Source organism: Cololabis saira, chromosome 6, assembly GCF_033807715.1.
Source record: "Cololabis saira isolate AMF1-May2022 chromosome 6, fColSai1.1, whole genome shotgun sequence".
In the NCBI taxonomy this organism is placed as follows: domain Eukaryota; kingdom Metazoa; phylum Chordata; class Actinopteri; order Beloniformes; family Belonidae; genus Cololabis; species Cololabis saira.
Window position 1 is genome coordinate 66,876 of NC_084592.1, and position 18,616 is coordinate 85,491.

The 18,616-nt window shown below is 44.4% G+C and overlaps 1 protein-coding gene across 3 annotated transcripts in view; it reads right to left on the minus strand.

Annotated features, from left to right (window-relative positions):
- slc37a1 (solute carrier family 37 member 1) overlaps positions 1–18,616 on the minus strand; it is a 120,303-nt gene that overhangs the window by 37,614 nt on the left and 64,073 nt on the right. The window contains exons 15-17 of one of the 3 annotated variants that reach the window (XM_061722987.1): positions 18,523–18,571; positions 13,157–13,230; positions 13,054–13,075 (exon numbers count right to left, since the gene is read on the minus strand). In XM_061722987.1, coding sequence (XP_061578971.1) covers positions 13,054–13,075; positions 13,157–13,230; positions 18,523–18,571 — 145 coding nt within the window. Of the gene's footprint in view, positions 1–12,996; positions 13,076–13,156; positions 13,231–16,113; positions 16,579–18,522; positions 18,572–18,616 lie in introns of those variants that run through there. The other 2 variants (XM_061722986.1, XM_061722988.1) reach the window with 2 other exon arrangements.

The window sequence follows — 18,616 nt, forward strand, 5'->3', positions numbered from 1 at the left end:
AACCAATGCACATTTGGTACCAATAAGAGACCAAAAAATTAGATGCGGACTACTAAATATACGATCGTTAAGTTCCAAGTCTCTGTTAGTAAACGATAATTACAGAGAGCAGGAGTTTGGTCGTTGGTTGACCTGATCCTGAGTTTGGATCTGCTTGGCTTGCTGATTGGGTAACGTACTGCGTCACGCATCACGTCACTTCCTGGTGTTGCGGTCTGTTGCTGCTGCACGGCGTGCAGGCTCAGATCTCTCCCGACTTTTTATCTAAAACTTAGACTGTTTTCTGGTAAAATAGCACTATATCTGGTACATTACTGTCTTTATTTCAACACTCGCTCATTTTCTCTTCCGTAACTTTCACCGTCACCAATCACCGATACATTTTCTGTCCGTTAGCCTCCGTTAGCATCCTAGCATGGCCTCTCCGGCTCCCACCGCTTCACCTCTTTGCTGCTCAGTGTGTGAAATGTTTAGTTATTCCTCTGCCTCCTTTAGTGAAGACGGTAAGTGCTTAAAGTGTAGCTTATTTGCAGGGCTGGAGGCGAGGCTCAGTCAGTTAGAGGTCCGGTTCGGCCAACTAAACCATAGTCCGAGAGCCTCCTCAGCTAACCAGGCTAAGCTAGCGGCGGACCGGCCCGTAGCAGCTGAGCGTAGCCGCTCCCCTGCAGCTCCCGGGCAGCCGGCCAGTCAGGACCGCTGGGTGACGGTTCGGAGGACGCGTAGTCTTAAAGGGCTCACAGAACACCACCACCCGCTTCATGTGTCTAACCGTTTTTCCCCACTCAGCGACACATCTGTTGAGAAACCGACCCTGGTGATTGGAGACTCTATTGTGAGACATGTGAGGCCGACTCCAGAGACCTTAGTTAGGTGTATTCCGGGGGCCAGAGCGGGTGACATAGAAGCAAATTTGAAGCTACTGGCAAAGGGTAATCGTAAATATGGTAAAGTTATCATCAATGTCGGAGCTAACGACTCCCGTCTTCGCCAGTCGGAAGTAACCAGAATGAATATTGTCTCGGTGTGTAACTACGCCAAAACCATGTCGGACTCCGTAGGTTTTTCTGGTCCCCTCCCCAATCTGACCAGCGATAACATGTTTAGTCGCATGCTCTCGCTCCGCCGCTGGTTGTCTCAGTGGTGTTCAGAAAACGACGTGGACTTTATTGACAACTGGGAGACATTCTGGGGAAAGCCCGGTCTGATTAGAAGGGACGGCATTCATCCCACCCGGGATGGTGCAGCTCTTATGTCTAGAAATCTGGGCAATGTTATTAGACACTCCCCCTGACAATGCAGGGTCCAGGCCAGGATGCAGAGCTGTAGTTTAACACACTTCTCTGCTGCTTCTCGAGGACCAACGCCTGCCAACAAAACTGTAGGATTGCACTATGTAATTAGCGACTCTAAAACTGTAGGATTACATGATATTGGCGACTCTGGCCAGATGCCTAGCAAAATAGAACTGGTTGCAGTTCCCCGCCCTCCAAAAGTTCACCAGGTGCAGCGTTATAGAGGCGTTAACCAAGATAACCTTGTAAAAATTAAAACCAATGTACATTTGGTACCAATTACAGACCGAAAAATTAGATGCGGACTACTAAATATACGATCATTAAGCTCTAAGTCTCTGTTAGTAAATGATATAATTACAGAGAGCAGGAGTGATATTTTCTGCTTAACAGAAACATGGTTACAGGAGGAAGAGTATGTTAGTTTGAATGAATCAACTCCGCCCGGCTACTTTAATCATCACATTCCTAGAAGCACGGGCCGAGGCGGAGGAGTCGCAGCAATTTATAACTCCGGTCTCCAAACAAAAATTGAACCTAAGTGCAACTATAATACATTTGAAAGCCTCATGCTTGGTCTGAAATTTCCGAGCTGGAAATCAGAGAAGCCAGTTGTGTTAGTGGTAGTGTACCGGCCCCCTGCTGGTGCGTATCTAGAGTTTTTGTCTGAATTTTCAGATTTCCTTTCTGGATTATTGATCAGCACAGATAAATTCATCATAGTGGGTGATTTTAACATTCATATGGATGTTGAAAGCGATAATCTTAAATTAGCCTTCGATTCTCTTCTAGAATCAATGGGTATCTCACAAAAAGTGGATAAACCGACGCACTGTTTTAATCATCTGTCGATCTCATTCTCACCTACGGTGTTGAAACTGATGGTCTGTTGGTGTCACCTGTAAACTCCCTTTTATCCGACCATTACTAAATAACGTTTGAATTTAATTTTGTTGATGTTGAAGTGCAAAATAGGAGGTATTATTTTAGCAGATGTTTGTCTGATGAAGTTATTGTTAAATTTAGGGAGGCCATTGCTTATCTTACGACAGTGCGAAATAGTGATGTAGTCGAGGCCAGTGACCTGGGTTCTACCTCTGCAGATGTTGATTTCCTTGCTAGTAACACTGCTGATTTGTTGCATTCAGCTTTAGATGAAGTTGCTCCTTTGAAAAGGAGGGTTTCTAGCCACAGGAGCTTAACTCCCTGGTATAATTCAGATATCCGCATGTTGAAACAAAACGTGCGTAAAATGGAAAGGAAGTGGTACTCTTGTAGGTCTGTAGACTCTTATCGTGAATGGAAAGATATTCTAATAGTATATAAAAAAGCCATTTGCAAAGCCAGAACAGCTTTCTGTTCTGTTTTCTGTTCAGCACTGTAGCCAGGCTGACAAAGAGTCACAACTCTGTTGAGCCGTGCATTCCTGCAGCTCTCAGTAGTGAGGACTTTATGAGCTTCTTCAACAGTAAAATCGCGAGAATTAGAGAAGGAATCAACCAGCCGGTTGTAGGTGTTTCTTCAGCTTTAGCGACTTCCCTAGGCTCTGACTTGCCTCTAGACTGTTTTGATCCTATAGACCTCCCTGAGCTGACCTCACTCGTCAATAGAGCTAGGTCAACCACATGTATGTTAGACCCCATCCCGACTCGACTATTCAAACATATTTTTTCTCTTATTGGTACGACAATACTGGACCAAATTAACCTATCCCTAAGTTTAGGATATGTACCACAGGTTTTCAAAGTCGCAGTAATTAAACCTTTACTTAAAAAACCTTCTCTTGACCCAGACACCTTAGCTAATTATAGACCAATTTCCAACCTTCCATTTGTGTCTAAAATTCTGGAAAAGGCAGTTTCAAGCCAGTTATGTGACTATTTGTATAGAAATGATCTGTTTGAAGTCTTTCAGTCAGGGTTCAGAATGCATCATAGCACAGAGACAGCACTGGTTCGAGTCACGAATGACCTCCTTATGGCCTCAGATAAGGGATTAGTGTCCATACTGGTTCTACTGGACCTCAGTGCTGCTTTTGACACTATAGATCATGGCATTTTACTGCACAGGTTAGAGCATGTTGTTGGGATTAAAGGGACAGCTCTATGTTGGTTTAAATCATACCTATCTGACAGGTTCCAGTTTGTTCATGTACATGAGGTTTCTTCAGAACAGTCAAGGGTCTGTTATGGTGTTCCGCAGGGTTCAGTGCTAGGGCCAATCTTGTTCAGTTTATACATGCAGCCGTTGGGAAGTATTATCCAGAATCACGGCATACACTTTCATTGTTATGCTGATGATACGCAGCTCTACTTGTCTATGAAGCCGGATGAAACAGAACCGTTAGTTAAACTTCAGGCATGTCTTAGGGACATCAAGGACTGGATGTCCAGAAATTTCCTGCTTCTAAATTCAGATAAAACAGAGGTTATCATTCTTGGTCCAGAGCATCTTAGGAAGGGATTAGATGGTGTTGCGATGGCTTCCAGTGCAACTGTGAGAAACCTTGGTGTTATTTTCGATCAGGATTTGTCGTTTAAACCATATGTCAATCAGGTTTGTAAAATAGCCTTTTTCCATCTCCGTAATATTGCAAAGATTAGGAAAACCCTCTCGCAGAGTGATGCAGAAAAACTAGTTCATGCGTTTGTATCTTCTAGACTAGATTACTGTAATGTGTTGTTAGCAGGATGTCCAAGTAATTTGCTGAATAGGCTCCAGCTGATCCAAAATGCAGCAGCACGAGTACTGACAGGAATTAGCAGGAGAGACCACGTCTCTCCAGTGTTAGCGTCGCTCCATTGGTTACCCGTAAAATTCAGAATCCAATTTAAAATGTTATTACTTGCGTATAAAGCCCAAAACGGCTTAGCTCCGCATTATTTGCAAGACCTGATAGTGCCTTATGTTCCTGTCAGAGCTCTCCGTTCTCAGAGTGCAGGTTTACTCGTAGTTCCTAGAGTATCCAAATGTAGATTTGGAGGGCGGGCGTTCTGCTATCAGGCACCACTACTATGGAACCAACTTCCAATCTGGGTTAAGGAGGCTGACACCACTTCCACCTTTAAAACTAAACTTAAAACATTTCTGTTTAGTAAAGCCTATAGTTAGTGTTTAGTAAACCTCTAGCTGGTGTTGGTAAATCTCTAGGTAGTGTAAACTTTAGTGTGTCAGAGTCGCTCTTGTAGTTTCTTGTGCTGGCCCCCCCTTCTCCTCCCTTTTCTCTCTTTTGTCCATGTTGCAGCATCCTTTGCCGGACACCGGAACCTGCAGGTGGTCGTGGGTGGCTTGTAGCTTGCATTACGGAGCACAAGTCTTTCCCTGACCCTGCACCCCAACCTGGGACTTGCTGATTGGGCCGGAGCTTCGGGAGCTGCGTGCTGGCCTGCGGTCCCCACCCCTGGTCATCCCGTTGCTGGCCCCCCCTTCTACCCCCTTTTCTCTCTTTTGTCCTGCAGGTGGTCGTGGGTGGCTTGTAGCTTGCATTACGGAGCACAAGTCTTTCCCTGACCCTGCACCCCAACCTGGGACTTGCTGATTGGGCTGGAGCTTCGGGAGCTGCGTGCTGGCCTGCGGTCCCCACCCCTGGTCATCCCGTTGCTGGCCCCCCCTTCTACCCCCTTTTCTCTCTTTTGTCCTGCAGGTGGTCGTGGGTGGCTTGTAGCTTGCATTACGGAGCACAAGTCTTTCCCTGACCCTGCAACCCAACCTGGGACTTGCTGATTGGGCCGGAGCTTCGGGAGCTGCGTGCTGGCTTGCGGTCCCCACCCCTGGTCATCCCGTTGCTGGCCCCCCCTTCTCCTCCCTTTTCTCTCTTTTGTCCTGCAGGTGGTCGTGGGTGGCTTGTAGCTTGCATTACGGAGCACAAGTCTTTCCCTGACCCTGCACCCCAACCTGGGACTTGCTGATTGGGCCGGAGCTTCGGGAGCTGCGTGCTGGCCTGTGGTCCCCACCCCTGGTCATCCCGTTGCTGCTTCCACCTGCCTGCTGTGCTGTTGCCGTCCCTGACCCACCAGTCTGGCCTTCGGCAGGAGGGTCCCCCCTTATGAGCCTGGTCCTGCTCAAGGTTTCTTCCTTGCCACTGTTTGGCTTAAGGTTTTTCTCCCACTAGGGGAGTTTTTACCTGCCATTGTTTATGTAATAACTGCTCGGGGGTCATGTTCTGGGTATGGGTCTCTGGAAAGCGTCTAGAGACAACTCTGTTGTATTAGACGCTATATAAATAAAATTGAATTGAATTGAATTGAGTGATATTTTCTGCTTAACAGAAACATGGCTACAGGAGGAAGAGTATGTTAGTTTGAATGAATCGATTCCGCCCAGCTACTTTAATCCTCATATTCCTAGAAGCCCGGGCCGAAGCGGAGGAGTCGCAGCAATTTGTGCAATTATAATAAATTTGAAAGGCTCACGCTTAGTCTGAAATTTCCGAGTTGGAAATCAGAGAAGCCAGTTGTGTTAGTGGTAGTGTATCAGCCCCCTGCTGGTGCTTATCTAGAGTTTCTGTCTGAATTTTCAGATTTCCTATCTGGATTATTGATAAGAACAGATAAATTCATCATAGCGGGTGACTTTAATATTCATGTGGATGTTGAAAGCGATAATCTTAAATTAGCTTTCCATTCTCTTCTAGAATCAATGGGTATCTCACAAAATGTGGACAAACCGACGCACTGTTTTAATCATACTCTGGATCTCGTTCTCACCTACGGTGTTGAAACTGATGATCTGTTGGTGTCACCTGTAAACTCCCTTTTATCCGACCATTATTTAATAACGTTTGAATTTGATATTGTCGATGTTGAAGTGCAAAATAGGAGGTATTATTTTAGCTGATGTCTGTCTGATGGAGCTATTGGTAAATTTAAGGAGGCCATTGCTCATCTTACGACAGTGGAAAATAGTGTAGTAGAGGCCAGTGACCTGGGTTCTATCTCTGCAGATGTTGATTTTCTTGTTAGTAACATTGCTGATTTCTTGCATTCAGCTTTAGATAAAGTTGCTCCTTTGAAAAGGAGGGTTTCCAACCGTAGGAGCTTAACTCCCTGGTATAATTCAGATAATGTTGAAACAAAACGTGTGTAAAATGGAAAGGAAGTGGCACTCTTGTAAGTCTGTAGACTCCTATCGTGAATGGAAAGATATTCTAATAGTATATAAAAAAGTCATTCGCAAAGCCAGAACAGCTTATTATTCAACGTTGATAGAGGATAACAAAAGTAACCCACGTTTTCTGTTCAGCACTGTAGCCAGGCTGACAAAGAGTCACAACTCTGTTGCGTAAACATATAATATCATAAAAAAATCATTGTTTAACTCCACAATAAAATAAAAAAATCCCTATAAATTAGCTGTTGGACCTACATCACTAAAATCGACAGGATATTTTACCATCACGCTAAACAACATTTATGCAAAATTTGAAGTTAATTAGACGAAGTATGACAAAGTTAGAATTTTTTATAGTCATGATTTCATATTTGAAAAGTCTGGCTGTTTTTTTCATTGTTTTATCATTCCAGAGCTTTTCTCATCCACCTCTCTGTATGTTGACGGACTTCTCCAGACACCAGTGTATATTTTTTTTGTCCTGTCGAAAGGCATCAGATCCTACAATTCCACTGTCCTAGGACAAACCAGTGATTTTTAATCATTTTTTTGGTGTGTAGGTACCAGAAATCAAGAGTTCCCATTTATGACGAATGATGGTGGAAAAAGTTATGACCATGACACAGTCAATAAGGACCCTTAGGACAATAATATGTGAGGATTTCATTGTGATTGGATGAGCAAAACAAGACATATAGCACATAAATGGGATGGAAAATGGATACCTGACCAAAAGGTGGCGCTATGGAGTTAATCCAAGATTGTCATATCTACTTGTTCACAAGCCTGATTAAATACACACATTTTGGGTTAGATTAGACAAAGTATGTGCAATTTAGAAGAACTTTTATGTTAATGGCGAGACATCGAACTTTGTCTTCCTCTGATGGCGACGCCCTCTAATAGAAAGTTACAGTTTTCATTGTCGTTTCATTGTTGCCCAATGTCTTAAAGGTATTGTGACATCATTTTTAACATGCTTTTAACACTATTAAAAGTCTTGGCCAACATCCCTCAAATGTGTCTAAAAGGATGTAACAAGAAAAACCTCACTCCAGTACTCCATTCCTGGCTTTTTATGACGGTGTTTTTTTGCGCTGTGAAAAACGCGTCCTTTTCCCCCTTTCCTGTCAATCATTGCCCGGCTCCTCCTCCCAACCTCCTCCAACCCAACTGCTACACGCTTCTGCCGGCGTCTCCACACACACGCGCCCACACCACAGCCCAGACAGGGCGACTACAGCCCGGGGATGAAGTCCGTGACCAGAGGACCGTAGCTCCCCGCAAGCCATACACTCACAGCGGCGTCGGAGAGTTAAGCCGGGAGCGACAGGCGAAGCAAGCATGCACGGAAAAGCAGCACGGTGAAGCAGTCCACCGCAAACAATCATAAAAATAAAGGCATGCAAGCAGCAGTGTCCCCTTATTTTAAGTCCAGTCAGTGGCCGCGGGTCTTCTTAGCAGTTGTCCTCCGGTGATGAGAACAGAAGAGGCTCTAAACAGCTCCGTGTTAAGCCTGATTTATGGTTCCGCGTTAAATCGATGCAGAGCCTACGCCGTAGGGTTCAGCGTACGGTGCGCGTTGCTGCGTAACCCTACGCCGTAGGCTCTGCGTCGGTGTAACGCGGAACCATAAATCAGCCTTTATGGTGCGCTGGAGAGAAGAGGAGGCAGGGAGCTGGGTGGAGGGGGCGGTGATTTAGCAGGCCGTGACGTCACGGCCCGCCACCAAACCAGATGCGTCGTTTTTGCATAGTTATGCGGAAAATCCCAGAAAGCACACAATACACTGAATGTTAAAAGTTTGTTGTTTTTTGGGTGTAATTGATGTCAAGACACCCAACAAAACACAAAAAATCAAGAAAAATATGTTTTTCATGTCACAATACCTTTAACTACTGTTTGACCAAGTTTGAGATGTGTCAGCTCATCTCGCTTGGAGCAGGTATGCATAGTAGACCACATGACATTCTACAAACAGACTACAAACATTCCCCTGTAGATGTGTTCAGGCTCAGACTACAATCATACACATCAGTTGTGGACCAGATCAAAGAATGTATAGCTGAGTTAAAGCCATAGGAGGGGGTTTGTTAAAGTAACACGCTTGGAAATGATAAAAAAAACGACAAGAAAAACAACATATTATGTTCAAAATGCTGGTCTGAGTTAGAGTATGGGTCCAGGATACTTTTTTGTAGGTCTTAGTCTGATACAATAGACATAAATGTCATTGCTGAAGGTGAAAGCATATTGTGGGGCTCGTCGAAAAGCATTAAGTAGGTGATGCTATCGAGCCCATTTTTGTACACCCGTGCCCGTCACTCATAAAATACGTAATTTTACTCAAAACCTAAAATGTGTGCAAAATTTGGTGGGTTTTTGAGCATGTTAAGACTAAAAAGTAATAATAATAATTATTAAAGCTGCAAGCAGTGATGACAGGGCCCTCGCACCCTTGTGCACGTTCAGGCGTGCTGCAGTGGAAGCGCTTGTATGACTTGTATGGCATGTAGATTCTTCAGTCCTGGACAATTAGCGGATGACACCACCTACGACTCTCTATATCAAACCATTCAAAAGTTATAGCAGAAAGTAGGAACTATCAGATATCGGCCAATAAGAAGGGGAGGGGCTAATTCAGGCCAATGTAGGTCAATTACTCAAAACCGAGTCCGATGACACAACCCACGACTCTCTATGTCAAACCATTAAAAAGTAATAGCAGAAAGTACGAACTATCAAATATGGACCAATCAGATGAAAGGGGTCACGCTTTTTAGCATCTAGCGTCGCCACGGTAAAGCTTTTGACTGAAAAAAGTAATGCGTGTCGTCGCAGGATCAAGAAGCACAGTTTGATGTATAACACACCAGGGTGCACGTTACGGTTCGGGCGAAGAAGCGGCCGAAGAAAGGACATAAATTGCGCCAAAATTACACGATTAATTCAAAATGTCCGACTTCCTGTTCGGTTTCGGCCATGGCACCTAGAGACTTTTCTTTAGGTTGCAACATGATACAAGTGTGTACCGATTTTCGTGGTTGTATGTCAAATCGTATTGTGGGGCTTGAGGCAGGAAGTTTTATCTGTATGGACCAATCAGATGAAGGGGGGGCGCGCTTTTTGGCATCTAGCGTCGCCACGGTAACGCTTTTGACTGAGAAAATTAATGCGCATCGTCGCAGGATCGAGACCCACAGTTTGTATAACACACCTGGGTGCACGTTACAGTTCGGGCGAAGAAGCGGCCGAAGAAATGGCATAAACTGCGCCAAAATTACACGATTAATTCAAAATGGCTGACTTCCTGTTCGGTTTCGGCCATGGCACCAAGAGACTTTTCTTTAGGATGCGACATGATACAAGTGTGTACCGATTTTTGTGCATGTACGTTTTTGGGCAACGTGAAGAAAAAAAAATTCCTACTGATACAATAGGGCCTTTGCACTGTAAGTGCTTGGACCCTAATTAAAGCTGCAAGCAGCGATGAACGGGCCCTCGAGCGTGCAATTTTCACCAATAAAAGGTCAATGACTCAAAACTAAGTCCGATGACACCACCCATGACTCTTTATGTCAAAAAGTTGAAAGGTTATGGCAGAAAGTAGGAACAATCAGATATCGACCAATCTGAAGAAGGGGGTGGGTTAATTCATGCCAATCATGGTCAAGGACTTAAAACCGAGTCCGATGACACCACCCACGACTCTTTATGTCAAACCATTGAAAAGTTATGGCAGAAAGTAGGAACTATCAGATATCGACCAATTAGATGAAGGGGCTAATTTGCACCAATTATGGTCAAGGAGTCAAAACCGAGTGCGATGACACCAATCATGGACCAATCAGAAGAAGGAGCAGGGCTAATTCAGGCCAATGAAGCTCAAGGACTCAATACCCATTCCGGTGAACACCACCCACGACTCTATGTCAAACCATTCAAAAGTTATAGCAGAAAATAGGGACAACCAATCAGAAGAATGGGCGGGGCTAATTTTCAGCAATTATGGTCAAGGACTCAATACCGAGTCCAATGACACCACCCATGACTCTTTATGTCAAACCATTCAAAAGTTATGGTAAAGAAAAGTTTTCTAGGGGGCGCTGTTGAGCCGTTAAGCCACGCCCATTAATGCAAACCATGAAATATCAAATTTATCACCTGGCCTGGCTTGCATGCCAAATTTGGTGACTTTTGGGGAGCTATCAAATATGTACCAATCAGATGAAAGAAGGGCGCGCTTTTTGGGGTCTAGCGTCGCCACGGTAACACTTTTGAAAGAGAAAAGTTATGCGCTTAACTGCCAAAGGAATGGCATAAATTGCGCCAAAATTACACGATTAATTCAAAATGTTCAAAATGGCCGACTTCCTGTTTGTTTTCGGCCATGGCGCCAAGAGACTTTTCTTTAAATTGCGACATGATACAGGTGTGTACCGATTTTCGTTCATGTACGTCAAACCGTATTGTGGGGCTTGAGGCACAAAATGTTTTCTGTCTGAACCAATCAGATGAAGGGTGGGCGCGCTTTTTGGCGTCTAGCGTCGCCACGGTAACGCTTTTGAAAGAAAAAAGTAATGCGTGTTGTCACAGGACGGAGACGCACATTTTGATGTATAACACACCGGGGTGCACGTTACGGTTCGGGCCGTATTAACTGGCGAAGGAATGGAATAAATTTCACCAAAATGACACGATTAATTCAAAATGGCCCACTTCCTGTTTGGTTTCGGCCATGGCGCCAAGAGACTTTTCTTTAAGTTGCGACATGATACAGGTGTGTAGCGATTTTCGTGCATGTACGTCAAACCGTATTGTGAGGTTTGAGGCACAAAGTTTTCTAGGGGGCGCTGTTGAGCCATTTTGCCACGCCCATTAATGCAAACCATTAAATATCACATTTTTCACCAGGCCTGGCTTGCGTGCAAAATTTGGTGACTTTTTGGGCACGTTTCGGGGGGCAAAAAGGCCTTCCTTTCGTCAGAAGAAAAATAAAGAAATTCCTACAGATACAATAGGGCCTTCGCACTGTAAGTGCTCGGGCCCTAAAAAAAAAAATTCCTACAGATACAACAGGGCCTTCGCACTTTAAGTGCTCGGCACTAATAAGGAATACACGGTTGGGGTGTTCATAGACCTAAAAAAGGCTCTTGGTACAATAAATCACAAACTACTGATGAATAAACTTGAAAGATATGGCATAAGATGTATAGCACATTCCTGGCTCTGCAGCTATCTTGAAAATAGACATCAATATGTACAACTTAACAATGTCAACTGCTTGCTGAGGGTAACCTGCGGGGTACCACAGGGTTACCAAACTCTTCATACTATATATAAATGATATATGTAATTTGTCAAAGCTTATGAATTGTGTACTGTTTGCAAAAAAAAAAAAACTGCAGGAATCTGCAGGTTTGCAGGAACAGAAATTTGACTCACATTTATTCTGAACTGAATAAATGTGTTTTAATGTCCTGCATTGTCAGCTCTTCTGCAAAAACATTCATCAAGTTTTTGTCATCCAACACATCCATTCAAATAGGTTGTAGGTACGGATGCCCCGATACCATTTTTTTCACACAGAGTATTTTAATTTGTGTACTTGACCATACCGAGTTCCGATACGATACTTCTACCACAAAAATAAGTAGGCTAAAAATGTAGTGAAAAATGCAATGAATTGGAAGAAAGGTTTCATTTGCAACAGATAAATTCAATAAAAACAAATAAAATGAGTAGAATAACTATTTTCCTCCACGGCCCTGTCGTGCTGGGAGCACGCAGCCCCCCGGCCACGCACCTGGTTATCCAGCACTATATAAAGGGTTAGAGCCTCCATTACTTTAATGGCCTGTGGGTCGTCTCTTGCCATTGTCTGTGGCTTTTGCAGAACCTGAGCTAATGTTGGCTGTTGTGGTCTTGCAGTAGCATTAGTAAACTCCGTATACTCAGCTTTATGATGCGTCTTGATATGTTTTATCAAGTTGCTGGTATTAAACAATGAATTCTCCTTTCCTCCTCTTGACACCTTAGCAGCAAGTAGCTTCAGTCTGCCTTGCTTCTGTCATGGTCCCTTATTTTGAAATATGTTCACACTGCTGACATCCCTATTGCATTCATTGTCGCTATCTTGCCTGAAACGGCGCTGCCAGTCTCGCTCATGGGTAATACTCTCTTCTCATCACCACGCTAAGCTTAGCCGACTAACGGCTAACCAGAACAGCTGGCTGAGCAGCGGCGGCTTGGCGGCTGATCCGCTGCCAGGCTGCACACTCATCCGGGGAGCCGGGGAGCCGCGGAGCGGCTCAACATCTCCCCGTAGAGTCGCTATTCAGTAACTACAACAACAATGAAGTGGTATCGGTGCGTGGCATCGGAAAACTTTTGCGAGTACGAGTATATGAGAGCAGGATCATTCCTAGTTGTAGGTGATGGATAGATAAAATGGGTTGTAAGGACACATTGATTATTTAATTGATTACATAATGCAGAATTGGAAAAAGTCAATACCATTGTTGAAAAAAAGCTGCAGAATAACAGCATAATATAATCTGATCCAGATTTAAGAAAGTGATTTAAATCTACTGACCTACAGACCCTGTCCCATCAATGATGGCTGTGACGGTGGACAGTGCTCTGGAATTACCTTTCAGGCTTTTGTGGGTCCCCTAAACACAAGGACATAGTAATGACATGAATAGTGATTCCCCAGGACTCAGGTTCATACAGAAAGTGGACCACATGTTTACCAAATCAGCTGACACAGCAGTGGTGATGAGGGCGTATGGGCCATTGACCAGGCCTCCACAAACCAACAGCATCCCTGAAAAATACAATGGTTAGTGAGTTGGGGTCACAGCTGATGAATGTAAAAAACACTGGTCAGTGGAGGTGTTGTGGAAAAACCTATCAAATGCTCTTTCAAGTGTCAAGTAGGGTCACTTGACAATTTTGTGAGGATTTAAACTGCAGCTTCCCCCACTTGAAAAGGTAACCTGCTTCAGGAGATACCAACTGGAATTCACTCAGTGACCTGGAATCAATTAGTTATTTTCTTTATGTCTCCAAAAGCAGCATAAGCTCCCTTCCGGAATTCCAGAAGCACAGCACGGATAGAGTTGAGGACGTCTTGGCCTTTTAGCAGGAGATCATTGAGACTCACCCCTTTGCACTTCTGACTGCTGTTCCAGACCAGCCTCACCGAAGATGTAACAGTGTGGGTGCAATAAGGTGGCTGATATACCACACCGGACCGGTCCATGCACAGAGGACATCTTCCTTCAACTTCCTTGCAGCCCGTCGCTCTACCAACTCATGAACTTGAGAAGCATAGGCAGCCTTACACTCAGGCTCTCTGCCCAGCTGCCTCTCCGTCCTGAGGAACATGGCCTCAACTGCACTCCTATTTCTTGGAAACATGGCCGGATCTCCCACCCAAGGATACTTTGCAAGCCAGTGAAGTCTCTCACTGTGCTCATCAGCTGCCACATAGGTGAGGCCACTCTTTACCACTAGCTACTTTTCTTCAGCAAGGGTAATTTCTTTTCCACCTGGCTGGCAGTTCCCACAGCGACAGCCCCCAAATCTCGGGACGCAGCCAGCACCAATACTTTCCCACTTCCACCACTCAAGACAAGTCTGCTGTGGAGGAGACTTTAGCTCAAAATGGAACCGACTGGCACTGGAAAATCACGCCAGCTGACTCACCTCATCGAAATGGCTCTGCCGGAGCAGCTGTTCGGATTGTGAAGAAAGCATTCCAGAGTCTGGGAAGAGACTCAGGGCTCAGTTACGGCAAACTTCAGATGACACTTCAGCTCGCTGCTAATCTTTCAAATGAACGTCCCATTGATGCTAGGGTGCAGAGCTGTGAAGACACTGTGCAGTACATCAAGCCCAACACACCCTTGCTGGGTCTAGCATCATCAAGTGGTGACTGGAAAACATTCGACTTCATAAGCTATCCTTATAAGAGTCTTCAGGAAATGCAGCACCAGGTCAATAAATTCTGGAAGTCCTGGAGCCAACTTGCTGGTCCTAATCTTGTTGTGAGAAGTAAGTGGCACACCAGCGGGTGTTACTGCGGAGGCGGAGCTACTGCCGGGGCGGCAGTAGCTCAGGTGGTAGAGCGGGTCGTCCAATGATCGGAAGGTTGGCGGTTCGAATCCCGCTCTGTCCCAGTTTGCTGTCGTAGTGTCCTTGGGCAAGACACCTTACCCACCTTTCCTCGTGTGAATGTGTTTGAATGTGTATGAATGTTGGTGGTGGTCGGAGGGGCCGTTCGGCGCGATATGGCAGCCAGGCTTCCATCAGTCTGCCCCAGGGCAGCTGTGGCTACAAATGTAGCTTACCATCACCGGAGAGAATGTGTATGAATGAATAATGATTTCTGTAAAGCGCTCTGGGTGCCTAGAAGGGCAAATTCAATCATTATTATTATTATTATTATTACCACACAGAGGAGTGTTGCAGTTAGAGATATTGTGGGGCTGTGCGACCAGAATGCAATGAGAGGTCATTTTAAAATAGGGAGAGTCATCAGTGTCCATCGTATCGAATCGAGGTTGATCTGTAATTTATTAGAGAATCATGTGATTGAAGTGCAAGTTAAAATGTCATAGTTAAAAATGTGGGGCATTTTCTAAAGAATTTAATTAAAGTCATTTCAAAAATGTGATTTGTGTATTTATAGGAATTAAAAGCCGAGGGTAAAGTTAATTAATTTAAAATGTGGTTAGCTTGTTTGGGGGTTTAAATATAGGGGGGGGGTTTCTACTTATTTTCAAGATTAATTTCTAGTAGTTAATTAAATATGGTTTCTTGGGTTACATTTCCTTGAACTTCTGTTTGCTGTTTGTGTTTAAGGTTTTTCACCTGCTTTTTAGCCATTGACAACTTTCAAAAGAAAAGAAAGAAAAGAAATAATTGATTCCTGGTCACTGAGTGAATTCCAGTTCGTATCTCCTGAAGCAAGTTGCCTTTTCAAGTGGGGGAAGCTGCAGTTTAAATCCTCACAAAAGTGAGGGTCACTTGACAAATATGTTCTTTCCAACTAGGTGAATATCTAAAACTGAATGCGTTTCAGTTACAAAGAGTAGGACTTGAGAGATTAGCCGGATTTTAGTAGATTTAATTAAGCATTTGCATACAAATGGGTCAGAACATAAATCAGGCGTCTAGATGAAGAAATGATAATAAACAAAAGATGCATAATGATTTAAAAGGCATAAATGATGATTCATCCTTATGATTCTGGTAGACAAATCATTGTTAACGTCAATGCTCCTCTCAGCAGTTTTGGTTTAATCAAGTGGCCAAGGCTAAATTTTCCGGAGGGCTGAAAATTCAGGGCAATTCTGTAGCTAAAGAAGCTGGAACAACTCTACATCAGAATGAATAAAAATGTAAAAATCAAGGTTTTGGAATGACCTGGTAAAAATCGAAACCTGAACCTGATTGAGATGCTGTGGTGGGACCCGTAGAAAGTGGTGTTGAAGAAAAGTCTAAAAACCTCAATGAACTGAAGCAAAGTTGGAAAAAAGATTGGACCAGAGTTCCTGTAGTCCCTCCCTTTTCTCTTCTGCGCATGTTTGCAGGCCACAGATTCAGGAGTTGCATGCTGCCTTGCAGTCCCCCCCTTTCACCATCCCACTGCTTGCTACCTGTCTGTATAGAAGTCATTTGGATATTTGCTAACATCCTGACCTGCAGTCCCACCCTCTGACTACCTCAGTGTCTGCTGTCTAAATCTGTTTATATATAGTAATACACCAACTTACCATTGTGTCTGTGTCTCTCCTTTCTCCGTTATTCATTCTCTCTGTCTGTTTTCTCTTTTCCTGCTCTGCCCAGCTGGCCTTTGGCAATAGGGTACCCCGTATGAGCCTGGTCCTGCTCAAGGTTCCTTCCCTTTTAAAGGGGAGCTTTTCTTTGCCACTGTTTGGCTTAAGAATTTTCTCCCACTAAGGGAGTTTTTACCTGCCATTGTTTATGTAATATTTGCTGGGGTGGGGGTTCTCTGGAAAGCGATTTGAAACTATTTGTATTCTAATAAAATAAAAGGCCAGGATGTCAGCAATATGGCAGACATCTACACAGACGGGTGGAAACAGGCAGTGGGATGATCAGAGGGGGGGACTGCAGGTCAACGTGCAGCTCCCGCAGTTCCGGTCTGCAAACATACACAAAAGAGAAAAGGGTGGGGCGGGGGCAGCACAACTACAGGGACAAAAATGATGGGAAGGGAAGAAGGAGAGGAGAAGATGGGTGAGGGGCATCCCCCAGTTGATCATGTCGGTTTACACTAACTAGAGGTTTACCAACACCAACTAGAGGTTTACTAAACACTAACTATAGGCTTTACTAAACAGAAAGGTTTTCGGTTTAGTTTTAAAGGTGGAGGTGGTGTCAGCCTCCTTAACCCAGATTGGAAGTTGGTTCCATAGTAATGGTGCCTGATAGCAGAACGCCCGACCCTCCAAATCTACATTTGGATACTCTAGGAACTACGAGTAAACCTGCACTCTGAGAACGGAGAGCTCTGCCAGGAACATAAGGCACTATCAGGTCCTGCAAATATTGCGGAGCTAAGCCGTTTTGGGCTTTATACGCAAGTAATACAATTTTAAATTGGATTCTGAATTTTACAGGTAGCCAATGGAGCAACGCTAACACTGGAGAGACGTCGTCTCTCCTGCTGATTCCTGTCAGTACTCGTGCTGCTGCATTTTGGATCAGCTGGAGCCTATTCAGCAAATTACTTGGACATCCTGCTAATAACACATTAAAGTAATCTAGTCTAGAAGATACAAACGCATGAACTAGTTTTTCTGCATCTCGGCTGGTGAATAAACCAGCGGCAACCAGCTGGTGGAATAAAGATAAATAAACAAGACAGCAACACGCGATGAAGAGGAGATCACTGTTCTGCTTTTCTTGTGATCTTGGTAAAGAAAACAGTGCGATCGGAGAGACTTTGTCCGGCCGTTCAACCAGAGCCCTCGGGAGACTGGAAACCTCGTTCGTCCTGCCGCTGCAGGTAATTGATGATGAGAAACAGCGGCAAAATGTATGCATTTCCTCCGTTTCGTTTGACCAATTGTTACATGGGATTGTCTGGCTGATTCAGCTCAAAACCACACAGACCACAGCAGAGAGCAGGCTGCCATCCCATACGTGACAGGGACGAGCTGTCGAGCTGCAGCAGCCAGTTACAAGCTTGGAGCATGCACGCGCATGTCATCAGGAGATTAATTTACCGAAATATCTGGAGCAAAGTCGGTGTCGGTCGAGCAATGGCTGAAGAACCTCTGTATCCAGCTCACAAGTTTGACAATAGGTGGACAAAACAGCTCACCAGCACCATCACCACTGCATCTTCCGACGAGCACAGACATAACCAGCACGACTCTATCTGCACCTGCATGGCTGTGTTGATCTGACACCCGCTGTTTTGACACGCATGTTTGTCACTGTGCGGTGGCGATGTCACATCATAAATGTGAGGAAACAAAGCTGCTCAGCCTTTCTTCAAAACAGTCTGTAAGATTCCGACCTCCACGTCAAGTCACTTGTGGTCAGCTGGTGTCTAACCGGGACCAGCGCCGGTTAAGGTTTTTTTGGGCTCAAGTGGTTCTTTATTCAAGTTGCAGACAGGAAAGGGCTGGGGAGAGAGAGAATGGCGGATGACATGCAGCAAAGGTGCGCTGGCTGGGATTCAAACCTGCAACCGCTGCAGGAGGACTGTAGCCTCAGTATATGAGCCGCTTGCTTAACCCACTGCGCTCCCAAGCGGCCCACGAAAAAGTTTTAGTAAGTAAGTGAATTATCGGATCGCCTGAAAAAAAGGATTATTCACTATACATAAAACATTAAACAAATAAAACATGCTTTGTCTTATTTGAACAGGTCACAGAATATGGTCACACACTGATATTTGGTTTTACGCAAATCTATTTACGTAAATTTCTTTTTTATTGACTTGTTTACCGAATCCTGTTTGCTAATCATAATAAATTGGTCAGATTTTCTGCTCTAACAATGACATAATCACTGATATCCTGGCCAAATGTGTGATGAGTAACGATGTCATCTGTCTTTGTTGGTGGCAACCTACCGATGGTTGGGCCCAGACCAAACTGGCTGATCATGGAGAAGCCGTAGAGCTGCAGGGCATAGAGAAATATATATTTGCTTCCATTATTTGTATA